Genomic DNA, 11,373 nt, shown 5'->3' with positions numbered 1-11,373 from the left:
TGCCACTACACTCCAGCCTGGGCAACAGAGTGAGACTCCATCTCAAAAAAAAAAAACACCAAACAAACAAAAAAAACCACTTTGGACAAAGAGTGCACGATTTATAGCCACTTTTCTTGAATTTCTTGAATGGTATTCAAAAGTAAGGTCAATGAGTAAAAGGGGCATTAGTATTATTACAGCTTCCATTGCATGTCGCTTGAAAGCTCTCCAAGATAACCAGATTAATTTACATTGCTACCAGCAATATCATGATTATATGTCTTTCCCCAGAGCCCTAATGGTAGCTTTTATTATTTTTGTTAATTTAATACTTTTTAGAGTTGGAATATAACTCCAGAAACCTTGGAATCATCCTTGATTCACTATCCACATCAAATCAATTACATCTGTACTACTATACCCTCCTTATTTCTATACTGTCTCCTGATTTGCCCCCTTTAATCCACTCCCCACATTGCAGCATCAGTGACCAAAAATATAAATCTAACCAATTATTCCTATGCCTAAAACCTTCCCAATGCTCACAGGATAAAATCTAAACTCCTCAAAAAGTCCCATAAAGACCGGGTTCCAGCTTACCTCTCCCAATCAGTCATTCCCTCCACATCTTAACTCAGCACTCAGTGTCCTAAGTTACTGGTAGTTTCCCTTAACAGCTGTCTTCAGGCATCTGCATAGAATCTTCACCCTACCTTTGGTGTACTTTCCCAAACCTCTCTCATTCAGTTTTTCTCTGCCTAAGTCTAATTCTTTCTTCAGGTTTCAACTTAGATTCTTCTGGGAAGCAGAAGAATCTGGCCATCTTCCACGCCCATGTTAACCCTTTCTATGTGCTCACATATAAATGCATATTAGTTACTTAAATAATTTGACAAAATATTTTCTATGTATATTGTGTTATTTTCCACCATGGAGACTACCTTCTAATATCTTCTTTTAAAATTTTAAATACGCAAATGCAACCTATTTTAAAATATCTATTTCTTTCATAGTCCTACTATAATCTGCCTTCCATAGTCTCAACAGTAAAGGAACACCCATTATATGCCAGGCACTGTGCTAGACTATCTCACTTAATTCTAAAAAACAAAAAAGACTGTAAGACCTGTACCTTCAATTTGTAAATGAGGAGACCAAGGCTGGTGAAGTGTTGTGTGGTGGTCAAAATAACCTAGTGTGGGTCCAGGCACAGTGGCTCATGCCTGTAATCCCAGCACTTTGGGAGGCAGAGGTGGCCTGATTACTTCAGGCCAGGGGTTTGAGACCAGCCTGGCCAACATGGTGAAACCCTGCAGATCACTTAAGGCCAGGAGTTCCAGACCAGCCTGGCCAACATGGTGAAACCCTGCAGATCACTTAAGGCCAGGAGTTCCAGACCAGCCTGGCCAACATGGTGAAACCCTGCAGATCACTTAAGGCCAGGAGTTCCAGACCAGCCTGGCCAACATGGTGAAACCCTGTCCCTAATAAAAATACAAAAATTGGCTGAGCGTGGTGGGGGGTGCCTGTAATCCCAGTTACTAGGGAGGCTGAGGCAGGAGAATCGCTTGAACCTGGGAGGCGGAAGTTGTAGTGAACCCAAATTGTGCCATTACACTCCAGCCTGAGTGACAGAACAAGACTGTGTCTCACAAACACAAAACAAAGCAAAACAGTGTGGGAAGGATGCAGTAGCTCACACCTATAATCCCATCACCTTGGGAGGTTGAGGCAGGCAGATCACTTGAGCTCAGGAGTTCGAGAACAGCCTGGCCAACATGGTGAAACCCCATCTTTACTAAAAATACAAAAAATTAGTCGGGTGTGGTAGCTTATGCCCGTAGTCCCAGCTACTCGGGAGGCTGAGGCAAAATAACTGCTTGAACCTGGGAGGCGGGGGTTGCAGTGAGCCTACATCACACCACTGCACTCCAGCCTGGGTGAAAGAGCAAGGTTCCGTCTCAAAAAATAAAAAATAAAATAACCTAGTGAACTGCATAAATCATATTTGTATCCAGGTTTGTCTAATTCTAAAAATCTATCTCTGTTAATATATTATCCCTGGCTTGTCAAATACTAATTTCTTATAAAAGCAAATTTATATTCCTGTTTTCTTTTTTGTTTATCATATAGTTTTAATAATTTTAGGAAAAAATCTATAATCATTACCTTTCTCTCCAAAATGTCCTTGGGTCTTCTTAAATGACATTTACTCTTACTGGTTTCAATGGAACAGAAGAGGTAGAGAATTATGACTGGATGAACCTGGAAAAGCATGATCTGGGATACTGCTCCACTAATTACCTTCTTTTCAGTTCAGTGCCCCCTTTTCTGGAGAACATACTCAACTCTCTGTCAAAGAAAACTTTTTGACCTTATTACTCCATCAAATAATAGTACTCATCCCTTCTCTTCATGAAATTCTTATTTATTAATTTTTGTAGAGATGTGTGTTTTTTTTTGTTTTTTGTTTTTCCTGAGATGGAGTCTCGCTCTGTCGCCCAAGCTGGAGTGCAGTGGCACGATATTGGCTCACTGCAACCTCCACCTCCTGGGTTCAAGCAATTCTCCTGCCTCAGCCTCCTGAGTAGCTGGGACTACAGATGCTCGCCAACACGAACACACCCGGCTAATTTTTTTTTTTTTCCAGTAGAGACGGGGTTTCACCATGTTAGCCAGGATGGTCTCGATCTCCTGACCTTGTGATCCACTGCGCCCGGTCCGAGATGGGGTCTTACTATGTTGCCCAAGCTGGTTTCAAACTCATGGCTTCAAGAGATCCTCCTGCCTCAGCCTCCCCAAGTACTGGGATCCAAGGAGCAACAGAGTAAAGTGGAAAGAACCCAAACTTCCTATTCTGACCTGGGTTGAAATCCCAGTTTTGCCATTTACTTGCTATATGACTGAGTTACTTTCCTTGTTTCCGCATTTATAAAATGGACCTAATATACCACAGGGCAGGATTTCTCAACATTGTCACTACTGACATGTTAGGCCAAATCATTCTTTGCTATAAGGGCTGTCTCAGGCACTATAGGATGTTTAATCCCTGGACTATACCCTCTAAAAGCCAGTAGCAACCCCTTTTACTTGTGACAACCAAAAATGTCTCCAGACATTGCCAAATGTCTCCTAGGAAAAGATCATGCCAATTGAGAACCACTGCTACAGGGTAACAATGAGAACTAACTGAGATATAGGTCAAGTGCCCGATACAATGTAGATCTTCGACTCCCCTTTGGTTTCCAGGTCCCTTCAGTTCTCCTTCCTATCTCAAGCCTCCTTCTTTCTCCTTTCTGAAAGTTCTTCCTCTTTCACTCCTACAATGGCCACAGGATCTAAGATTCCATTCACAGCACTTCTTCATTACCTTATATTATTTTTGAAATTATTTTTATTGATTCATACTCTCATATTTTCATGGTATATGTGATAATTTGATACATTCATATAATCAAATCAGGGTAATCTATACTATTTCAAGTGGCACTCTTAGCTACTTCTATAGTTCCAGCAATTGCCTTTATTCTAATTGCCTGCAAAACCAGGCCTTTTCAGAAATTCTAGTCCCACATTTACAAGTTAAGAGGAAGGAGCTTTATTGTGCCTGACAGAAATGGCTTAACATCAGACCATGACAAGTTCCTTCTTTTCTGAATGTTTCTTCACCAATAAAATACAGATTAATACCTGCCTCACAGAATGCATAAGGATTAATTACTTCTTTTCTGATGTTTCTTCACCAATAAAAAACAGATAATACCTGCCTCACAGAACGTCGTAAGGATTAAGTAATTACATCAAGAACTTAGGACAATATCTATCATATAACAAGTTTTCAATAAATAGTAGCTGCTATTATTATAGATCATCTCCATCTAAATGTCCCATGGATATCTTAAACTCATGTTGTTCAAAGCTGAAGTGATCTTCTTATCTCTTCTATTTCTGCTACTGACATCACTCTAGCCCTCCTGGTAGGAAACGCTAGTTTCATCTTTTGTTTTGTTTTTAAAGATGGGGTCTCCCTATGCTGCTCAGACTGGTGAAAAGTGGTTATTCACAGGCATGATTATAGCACACTATAGCTTCAAACTCCCAGACTCAAGTGATCCTCCTGTCTCAGCTTCCTGAGTAGCTGGGACTACAGGCACTTGCCACCATACCCAGGTTCATTTTTGAACATACCATAATCCCATCAACTGCCAAATGTATTGCACTTACTTTGGCAATTTCTCTTAGGCTCACTGACATCACCTTAGTTCAGATGTTCATTACTTTCTTGTCTGAACACTGCAATAGTCTTCTAAATGATCCTATTTTTAGACTCCCCAAATCTACTGTACACACTGCTAATTTAATCTTCCTAACACTTAGATGACATAGAAAAATGTTCAACATATACTATTAGGCTTAAAAAACAGATTACAATCCAGTACATACTGTAGTATAATCCTAATTTTATAAAATATGTTAAAACAAAACAAAACAAAACGCCCCCCTTCCATCCACACATATATACATAAAAAGATAAAGGAGGGGGAAAAATCTCTCAAAGGATATACTCCAAAATGGCAAGAAAAGCTATCTCTGGATAGTTGGATTACGGGCAATTTATTTCCTGGTTTGAACTTTTTCCTGTATTTTCTACAGTTCCAACAATAAATGTATTATTTTATGTAAGAGTTAAACAATTAATAATATAACATATATCCTTCTGCGACTTCCTCACTGCTTATGTTAAAAGGTCACAAATTCTTTGCCCTGCACTCAAAGACCTCTATGGCCTTACTCAACTACTCTCCTCTTACATTCTCTACTTTCTATTCCCACTGCTACCTGTTCAAATCCATCCACTCCTTCAGGGTTCTGCTTAAATATCTCTAATACAATCATGGCATAAGTGGAAAAAATAGGTCTACCTGATTCTTAAGTCCCTCATTTAAAAATCCTGCTCTTCCAGTTACTGACCTTGGGCAAGTTAACCAAAACCTCTGAAATTAAAATGTCCTCACCTATAAATGGAGGACAATACAACCTACTTCAAATGGCAGCAATTAAATAACAGAAGGTAAGCCTGAGCAGTGGCTCAGCTCATGCCTATAGTCCTAGCACTTTGGGAGGCCAAGGCAGGTGGACTGCTTGAGCCCAGGAGTTCAAGACCAACTTGGGCAACATGGCAAAACTCCATCTCTACAAGAAATACAAAAATAAGCTGGGCAGGGTAGCACATGCCTGTAGTCCCAGTAACTTGGGAGGCTGAGGTAGAAGAATCACCTGAGCCTTGGGAGGTTGAGGCTGCAGTGAGCTGTGATCACACCACTGCACTCCAGCCTGGGCAACAGAATGAGACTCTGTCTCAATCAGCAACAGAAGGTAAAACAAGTTAAGTGTCTAACACAATGTGTTATTTTCTTCCATCTTGTTTGTAAGGGACATACCTGGCTCAAATTTGCAGCAGTGATAAATCTTGCAATGTTTTACCCAGTGTTCTCTCCAGAATAAACAAAGGCAAGAGAATGTTGATCAAGGAACAGCCTCAAAACTCAATTATCACACTTCCTCAGTTTCCTGAGGGAAGTCTAAGAGCTTCTCTTTAGCTCCCCTAAAACAGTGGTTCTACTATTGTTCTACTTTTCACTTTCTGTACAAACTATAGAAAGTGATCATTTTCATACATAACCATGGCTTTATCATCCATAAACTCAATTCTCAAATCTGTATCTCCAACTCAGATTTCTTTCTGTATCTCAAGATTTAAAAATCAAAGTGTCTACTGAATGTTTAACCTGGTTGTCCCACAAGAAAACTAAACTCAAAATCCTAAAATAAACTTTTATTTCCCTCCAAATTGTCTGTCTTCCTACATTCCCTATGGCACCATTATCCACCAAAGACAGAAACCTGAGAGACATCTTATATTCCTCTTTTATCCCCTTTTCTCCATATTCAAGTTCTGTAATCCATCTCAAATATTAAGTCCCACCTGCATCCCAAACATGCCAGGCAGTTTCAGGCCTTAGTGTTTTGGAACACATTATTCCCTCTACCTAGAAAATCTTCCACTTCCTTCTTTGCTTAACTTCTCTCATCCTTCAGAATTGAGCTGAAGGATTTTCTCCTCTAGAAAACAAAAGCCAACTAGCATTTACTAAACACACACTAATCACTGTGCAAAACACTTTGCATGCATTGTCTTGCCTAATACTCTAAATTCAGTGATAAGGTAGGTACTGTTATGTTTCTACAGATGGGGGAGGCCAAGATGTAACTCATGGGAGGTCATATATAAATAGTAAATAGTAGAAATGAAATTCAAACTTAGGTCTGACTCTAGTGCATAAGAATGCTCTTAGCCACCCTACTATACCACAGCTTCCCTTTTCCAGCCCACCCCCATAATCCTACAACCTCGTGATTAGTTAGGGGTCTCTCCTCTAGCTGCCATAATGAAGGGATTGTGCAGCACAATATAAATCTTTAATGTCTGGTTTGTCTTTTCTCAAATGAGTCTGTGAGTAAAGCAATTTGAAGACAAAGTCTATTTCATTTACAATAGTCTCTCATTATCCAGTTATCCTATGTCTGAAAATAAATGGAAAATTCCAGAAATAAACAATTCATACTTTTAGTTTGTTTGTTTTTTGAGACAGAGTCTCACTCTATTGCCCAGGCTGGAATGCAATGGCGCAATCTTTGCTCACTGTAACCTCCGCCTCCCGGATTCAAGCAATTCTCCCTACCTCAGCCTCTTGGGTAGCTAGGATTACAGGTGCCCGCCACCACACCTAGCTAATTTTTGTATTTTTAGTAGCGATGGGGTTTCTCCATGTTGGCCAAGCTGGTCTCGAACTCCTGACCTCAGATAATCCACCCACCTCGGTATCCCAAAGTGCTGGGATTACAGGCCTGAGCCACAGCACCTGGCCAACAATTCATAAGTTTTAAGCTGCACACTGTTGTGAATAGCGTGATGAAATCTCGAGCCATCCTGCTCAGGATGTGAATCATCCTTTTGCCCAGCCTATCCATGCTGCATATGCTACCTGTCCTTTAGTCATCAACATCTCCTGCTCAATATTGTCATGGCTCAATGATCCAAGATCATCTACAGCAGATGATTCTCCTTCTGACTTATCAATAGTGGCCTAAGGCTATATCACAATGCTGTCATTCACCTTACCTCATCAGGAAGGCAGTTTATCATCTCACATCATCACAAGAAGGGTGACTACAGTACAATAAAATATTTTGAAAAAGAGACCACATTCATGTAACCTTTATTGTATTGTAATAACTGTTCTATTTTATTGGTTACTGTACCTATTATATAAATTAGACTTTATCATAGGTATTAGAAAAAACAGAGTTCAGTACTATTCCAGGTTTCAGGCATCTACTGGGGTCTTGGAATATGTTCCCCTCAAATAATGGGGAACTACTATATCTGTATCGCTGTACCCGGCAGACTGCTTGGCCCATGGTAGCCTTACAAAGTATTAGGGGGAGCCACACAAGGTTGCTCATACCTGCAATCCCAACACTTTGGGAGACCAAGGTAGGTGGATCACCTGAAGCCAGGAGTTGGAGACCAGCCCGACCAACAAAGTGAGACCCCCCCATCTCTATCAAAGAAATTTTTTTTTAGCCATTCAAAATGGCTTCTTCCTATAGTCCCAGTTACTCAGAAGGCTGAGTCAGGAGGATGGCTTGATCACTCAGGGATTTTGAGGCTGCAGCAGGCTATCATCACACCACTGCACTTAGCCTGAGCAACGAAGTGAAACTCGGTCTCTAAAAAAAAAAAAGTATTGTGGCTCATGCCTGTAATCCCACTACTCTGGGAGGCCAAGGCAGGCGGATCACTTGAGGTCAGGAGTTCGAGATAAGCCTGTCCAACATGGTGAAACCCCGTCTCTACTAAAAATACAACGATTAGCCAGGTGTGGTGGTGCACCTGTAATCCCAGCTACTTGGGAGGCGGAGGCACGAGAATCGCTTGAACCTGGGAGGCAGAGGCTGCAGTGAGCCGACATCAGGCCACTGCACTCCAGCCTGGGCAACAGAGACTCCATCTCAACAACAAGAAAGTATTAAAAAATATTAGGTTCCTTTTCCCTTCCCCCACCCCAAGTCAGAAACTATATTCCATAGCACTTTATACTTCTCTTAGGACACTTATCTTCCGCCTCATATGAGCATTTTGCTTCCTTATTTATCCCACCAGACTATGCTCTTGGAGACCAGCATGGGCAACATGGTGATATCCTGCCTCTACAAAAATTAACTGGGCCTGGTGGTGCAGGCCTGTAATCCCAGATACTCGGGAGGCTAAGGCAGAATTGCTTGAACCTGGGAGGTGGAGGCTGTGGTGAGCCGACATTCCGCAACTGTACTCCAGCCTGGATGACAGAGTGAGACTCTGTCTCAAAAAACAAAAAAAAATAAAAATCTTTATGCTGATACATCTGCTTGTATTCATTGTTCAACAAAAACTTAACCTATAATCAAGACAGCTGTAGGCCAGGAGCGAGTGGCTCACGTCTGTAATCCCAGTATTTTGGGAGGCCAAGGTGGGCGGATCACTAGGTCAGGAGTTCGAGACCAGCCTGGCCAATATGGTAAAACCCCGTCTCTACTAAAAATACAAAAATTCGCCGGGTGTGGTGGCGCGCGTCTGTAGTCCCAGCTACTCGGGAGGCTGAGGCAGAAGAATAGCTTGAACTGGGAGGCGTAGTTTGCAGTGAGGCGAGATTGCGCCACTGCATGCACTCCAGCCTGGGCGACAGAGCGAGGCTCCGTCTCGAAAAATAATTAATAATAAAAAAACAGCTGTTACCTGTTTTCATTTCTATTGTGTAGATTTCCTCCCACTCCTATTTTTCCACTTACCAAAACACGGTTCCCAAGGTACAAAGGGTTTTCTTATTAACTTATCAAACGCTTCTCAATGCTAGCCACTGGGGAAAATGCAAACTCCGATTAGAAAGGGATTTCTGGTCGCTAAAGAAATTCGATAAGCCGGGCGCGGTGGCTCAAGCCTGTAATCCCAGCACTTTGGGAGGCCGAGACGGGCGGATCACGAGGTCAGGAGATCGAGACCATCCTGGCTAACACAGTGAAATCCCGTCTGTACTTAAAAATACAAAAAACTAGCCGGGCGAGGTGGCGGGCGCCTGTAGTCCCCAGCTACTCGGGAGGCTGAGGCAGGAGAATGGCCGGAACCCGGGAGGCGGAGCTTGCAGTGAGCTGAGATTGCGCCACTGCACTCCAGCCTGGGCGACAGAGCGAGACTCCGTCTCAGAAAAAAAAAAAAAAAAAAAAAAAAAATTCGATCTAGTAATGAACTCTCGAATCAAAATAGTATATAGAACACTAGGCTGTTCGAGTATGAGAGTCACGTGGCTCTGCAGCGTGACGGCGATTGTCAACTTGGGTTCAGGATCACGTAACAGACTACACAGCCAGCCTGTTAACTAATCCTCTGGGGTTGGTTTCGAGCTGTCTTGCCCAGCCATAACCTGTCTGGAGGGGCTGAGGAGAGATAGAGAAAGCAGCAAACCATCTTCCCTCAGACCTGTGCATCTTCCCAGACCCTGCATGTCAGGGCTTTCCCCTTGCTGAGGCTCACCCAACACCCCAGGGAGGCGTGGCTCTCACCCACCCACCCGTCTACCTCTCCCAAGGGGTTCGGCTAGCTTTTCCGGGGACCCTTCCCTCTCTAGGTGCCACGCACATGTGCTACTAGCGTAAAGGCCTGCACAAGCCACAGGCGTCCCCTTCTCGCCAGTATTCCAGACGCAGGTGGGCACCCTCTTTCGCGTTAGCCACTCCTCACCTGCTCTGCGGACACCGCCCCCTTCCCCGCGCCGCTCCCGCTGCTCTTGCCGGCGCGACCGCTGTTCTCCGCCATCTTCGCCGCCTGCTGGGTTTCCGGCCGGCGCAGCTCAGCCCCCCCCGCCTTGCGTCACGTCCGGCTTGCGAGTTACCGCCCACTCGCCGCGGCGCTTCTGGCTCCAGGCCGCCCTCCGGATCCGATCCTGCGAATGGTTTTGGCCATATCTTCATGTAGGACCTACTCTCTCTCCCGTCGACCGCAGTGAATCCCACCTGCGGTGCTTTAACTTGTCCAACAGAGATGCTGCCCATGGCGGGGAGGGATGGGCCAACTGGAGCGGGCGGCGGGAGGGTGGAGGGCGGGGCGCGGCTTTGGGCTTGGGTTCCTTTGCGCCTTGCCCACCATTGAGGGGTTGGACACGAGGGAGGGCGAACTTTTTCCCCTGAGAGATTCTGGGGAAAGGGGAAATAAGCTTCGAGTCAGTAAAACTGCACAAATGCACAGTCAAGAAGAGAGTCTTGGGAAAACCAAGGATCGTTCCCGGAGATGGCTTTTGGACTGCGGAAACGTTTGTCAAAGGAAAGGGGCTTCAGTTTAATGTAAGATCATTGGAAGTTGAACTATTCAGGCGGCGAGTAGAGCCCCTTCCTCCATCTTCCCACTGTATGATCTTGTCCCTTAGCACATAATTTCTTATACAGTAAAGAGCGTTTGGAAGATTAGAAGGGTTTTACTGGCAGGGCCCTGATTCAGGCTCACAGTATAAAGAGAGAAGTCAGAGAATCCTAGAAATTTATTGCTTGAGGCAGGGGTTGGTGTTCTCATTTCTCACCCTCTTCAGGCTGGGCTTCATCACCAGGCCTCCTCACAGATTCCTGTCCCTTCTGTGTGCCAGACTCCGGATACCTCGACTTTCAGTACCTTGTGCTCAGCCCAGGTAACACGTTTTGTTGTGTCCTCAGTGCCTGGCACTTAGATGCTCAGTTTGTTAAATGGATAGTGGGAGACACAGGAGTGTCAACTATCCACACATTTGATTGGTGAGCCCTACTAGCCCTGGGTCAACGTGCCCTGTAAGAACATAATCGAAAGGAAGTCCAGCTTTCCTGCCTCTGCACTTGAACCCCTTAGCATTAAATTTGTTTCCCCGTGTTATGAAATCTGAGAATCCTGCCTATGCTATTTACAGGCCCAGAGCCATGGCTATCTCCTCTTCCTCCTGCGAACTGCCCTTGGTGGCTGTGTGCCAGGTAACATCGACGCCAGACAAGCAACAGAACTTTAAAACATGTGCTGAGCTGGTTCGAGAGGCTGCCAGACTGGGTGCCTGCCTGGCTTTCCTGCCTGAGGCATTTGACTTCATTGCACGGGACCCTGCAGAGACGCTACGCCTGTCTGAACCACTGGGTGGGAGACTTTTGGAAGAATACACCCGGCTTGCCAGGTATCAGGGAAAGAGCGAGGGAGAGGTAGAATCTTAGTTGGACAGTGTCCCTGGATTGCCAGATATAAGGGAGAGGCTTGAGAAGTCAGTAAAGAGTTGTCGGGCCGGG

General features: G+C 44.2%; 2 protein-coding genes across 2 annotated transcripts in view; one reads left to right on the top strand and one right to left on the bottom strand.

Annotated features, from left to right (window-relative positions):
* The window catches only part of PFDN2 (prefoldin subunit 2), a 17,002-nt gene extending 7,026 nt beyond the window's left edge, over positions 1-9,976 (bottom strand). The window contains exon 1 of the mRNA XM_011957584.1: positions 9,821-9,976. Within this exon, the coding sequence (XP_011812974.1) occupies positions 9,821-9,895 (75 nt within the window). The 5' untranslated portion in view covers positions 9,896-9,976. The remainder of the gene's footprint in view (positions 1-9,820) is intronic.
* Positions 9,965-11,373, top strand: part of NIT1 (nitrilase 1) — a 4,407-nt gene continuing 2,998 nt past the window's right edge. The window contains exons 1-3 of the mRNA XM_011957664.1: positions 9,965-10,081; positions 10,662-10,757; positions 11,010-11,278. Coding sequence (XP_011813054.1) covers positions 10,029-10,081; positions 10,662-10,757; positions 11,010-11,278 — 418 coding nt within the window. The 5' untranslated portion in view covers positions 9,965-10,028. The remainder of the gene's footprint in view (positions 10,082-10,661; positions 10,758-11,009; positions 11,279-11,373) is intronic.

Source organism: Colobus angolensis, unplaced genomic scaffold (assembly GCF_000951035.1).
Source record: "Colobus angolensis palliatus isolate OR3802 unplaced genomic scaffold, Cang.pa_1.0 Scaffold447, whole genome shotgun sequence".
NCBI classification, from domain to species: Eukaryota; Metazoa; Chordata; class Mammalia; order Primates; family Cercopithecidae; genus Colobus; species Colobus angolensis.
Note: the sequence above shows the minus strand (reverse complement) of the source record. Positions and strands in the feature narration are given on the sequence as shown.